This window comes from Camelina sativa, chromosome 20 (genome assembly GCF_000633955.1).
Source record: "Camelina sativa cultivar DH55 chromosome 20, Cs, whole genome shotgun sequence".
Taxonomy (NCBI): domain Eukaryota; kingdom Viridiplantae; phylum Streptophyta; class Magnoliopsida; order Brassicales; family Brassicaceae; genus Camelina; species Camelina sativa.
Window position 1 is genome coordinate 28,757,469 of NC_025704.1, and position 3,144 is coordinate 28,760,612.

General features: G+C 30.1%; 1 protein-coding gene across 1 annotated transcript; it reads right to left on the reverse strand.

Annotated features, from left to right (window-relative positions):
- Window positions 510-2,418, reverse strand: LOC104772925. Its single transcript, XM_019242144.1, has 6 exons — window positions 1,882-2,418; window positions 1,524-1,794; window positions 1,318-1,432; window positions 1,058-1,200; window positions 887-971; window positions 510-802 (listed from the first exon to the last, which is right to left on the reverse strand). Exons 1-6 carry the CDS (start codon window positions 1,972-1,974, stop codon window positions 730-732), a joined length of 780 nt encoding a protein of 259 aa, XP_019097689.1. The 5' UTR covers window positions 1,975-2,418; the 3' UTR covers window positions 510-729.

Here is a 3,144-nt window from a genome sequence, read left to right on the forward strand (position 1 = left end):
AAGTGTAGAAAAAGTGAAATGAGTTGGCATCTTCTGTAAATATGAAAATTGTTTTTTAGAGTTAAAAGTAAATAAGATTATAATTTTCGTATATGTATAATTTACTAATTACACTTAGTATTGTGTAGAAACTGATAAATTTAAAATATGTGTAAGATGTTTATTTTTTATTAAACGTATATATGCATGTTGCTTTCTTGTTCTGTCAGGATCTTTTCATTAAAAGATTTTTAGAGTATACATGCTAAACTTTTATCCCTTTTAATAATAGTATTTCAGTAGAATAAGCTGTTATTTTACTGTCTTATATTGGTGCATGTGCTATGTTTTTGTAAATCTAAATTGCTATATTTATAGAATAAACCTTAAACTCATTATTATATAGTACTTTGTGTTTGGACGTTGAAACATGATTTTGTTTGGCAACTTTTGAAATTTACTTGTTAACATTAGACCTAAGCCTTTAACCAAAACTTATATTAAACTTTCATCAAACTGTAATTCAAATACACATAAATTTAGAATCCAACAATAATAGTAGGGATGATAGAGTTCATTATCCTCTGCAATTAAAGCTGAAGAATTACACCAACATATTCAACATACTATTAAAAAGTACTCGCCGTTTTCAATGTCCCACAATTTCTTGACCACCATCTTGATATTTGCTCTCTTCTTGTTCTCTTCTTCTCCACTTAATCTGATACGAAGATTTGGCAACTACAACTACTAAGAAGAATCGATCTCTTCTTCTTCGGTTCCTTCATAATCCTCATCATCTGATGACTCGTAATAATAAACTCTGGAAAAAGGGTACATAATGTATAAATTAAATCACTTATGAAATTGATATTAAAATTACTCAATAAACATACTAAGAACTTACAGTGCGGGATCTCTTGTAAATTCTTGGACTTCGTCACCAAGAAAAACATATGAACATCTCATTTGAGACATTAGACAATGATTACCTAAACAATGAAAAGTAAGGTTAGATAGTATATTATACAATTTTTGGACTGTTTTGTATAATTAACTTTGACTGACATGATAATACCTGCAAAGGAAGAGGTTCTCCAAAACATTAGCATACACATTATTGGTTCACCTTCATAGGTAGGGTCTGCAACTATCCTATCCATTTTATACATAAATTCCAAGCAGGTTTCACCTACTGCAATACAATCAATCTCCTTGCCACTTAAGAGGAGAAAGATGAGGAAAATAATACGATTATTTATGAGCGTGTGCATTTTTAAAAAAATTCAAATGAGATACTTTTTATAAGTAATTTTTAAGGTAAGTTAGATTACTTACTCGATGTCTATAACCGTTAAAGGAACTACATTCTTCTGACCATTGTATCCACCTTCGTAATCAAGGAAACTAATATAGCGACGTTCTCCTACTGTCAAGACCTTTCCACAAAAATCTAGAAAAAGGGGAAAAAAGATTAGAAACATAAATCAAAAGCAGTTGGTGAACATTAAACAATTAAAGCATTATAGGGGTTACTAATTTACCAACACAACAGTTTCTCTCATCTGGTGTAGCATTTTCAAACTTTGTTCCATCTGTTAAATTAAAAAAATTGTTTGAAGACCTGGGAGGTATTGGGGTGATCTTTGTTTTGCATGTAATCAATATTTCGAATTGATTGTTTGAGTTCCTTGACTCTTGCTGGCTTTCTCTCACTTTGAACCTATAAAAAAGAAACCACTCTCCTTGGTCCAATATGTCTACGAATAGATCGAAGTAATGGCGAGCTTGGATTTTAGCATCTATTCTTTTACCCTACATAAAAAAATGAAACGCAAATGATATAAATATAATTTAATAAAAATTTAACATGCAGAACCAAAAATTAGAAATTTAAATTACCTTTTCATCCACCAAAATCAAACATTTATAGATGGGTTCTCCGAATATTAGATGTGGTGTCCACAGCCGGAGTATTTTCACAGCAATACTCATTCTCTTCTTTGTCTAATTCAATTCTTCTATGTATGCAACCATGGTTATTAAATTTTTGTTCTATGACTTGAATAGAAGAAGGAAAATGAAAGGTGAGTGGTAAGGAAGATGAAAGATGAGTGGTAAGAAAGATGGAAGATGAGTAGTAAGTAAGATGGAAGATGAAATATGAGTTTTTGTTTCAAAACCGAAAAACGTTTTTAAAACCTGAGTAATAAATGTTGGATGCTAGTGGAATGTAAAAGGTCTGACTTTTTTTTTATTGGAATGTTAAAAATTAAGAGAATCAAATCTTGTTTCTGTGGAAGTGTGTCAAATGTTTTTTATTGGACTTGGAGACTTGCATGCATTGGTTCCGATTTAAACATTTATTTATTTTCCATAAGTTTTAATATTATGTATATGTAGAAACATCTCCACAATTAATATACAATTGTTATTTTAAAATCTATTGTTTTTTGGTAAAAAATAAATACAAAGTATAAAAACTAAACATTAAAATTACTTATTAAATTAGTGAACAATTCATTGAAATTATAACATGTCATAGATAGCAAAAGAAATATGCCCTAAAGTATTGAAAATGACAATAAGACAGATGCTACTCATTTGATAGACACCTGCCAAACTGCAGCTACTTGATGTAGTAATAGTAATTGTAATTTATCATAAATTTAAATTTTTTTTTTTAAAAACAAAGTTACTGATAAGGACAATTCAAAAACTGAAAATAACTGAATTAATAGTGTTGATGAAACGACCGACCTTTTTTTTTAAATAATAAATAATAAATATAATATAATAAAATAAACTACAGCTAGTGGTCCCATATCCACTAGCCACCTAACCACAAACACATTCAATAGCGGAAATAACCAACCAATATTCAATAATAATCCAATAATAAAATATAACCATATTCCAACATAATCAATATCCGAAACAACAGGAATCATAGAACCAGCAACCTAGCAATGTTCTAAATGACCCAACTCTAGCAACCTATCAATGCTAGGCAACATAAAACCGAGTCCCTAGAACATCCTCCTCTTCATTGCCTTGATTCCACGATCACACTTTGCCTTTACCTGCACCACAAACACATATTGCAATGCATGAGTATTTTATAAACACTCAGTAAGGCAATCCTCCCATCTACTGGGCTATACA

Bases quoted from the DNA above. Each gene is read 5' to 3' on its own strand.
- LOC104772925 (XM_019242144.1), bottom strand. From the start codon at position 1,974: ATGAGTATTGCTGTGAAAATACTCCGGCTGTGGACACCACATCTAATA. The intron at 1,795-1,881 runs GTAATTTAAATT...TTTTTTATGTAG, and splicing joins TGATTTTGGTGGATGAAAAG to GGTAAAAGAATAGATGCTAA. The intron at 972-1,057 runs GTATTATCATGT...TTCATTGTTTAG, and splicing joins GAGAACCTCTTCCTTTGCAG to GTAATCATTGTCTAATGTCT.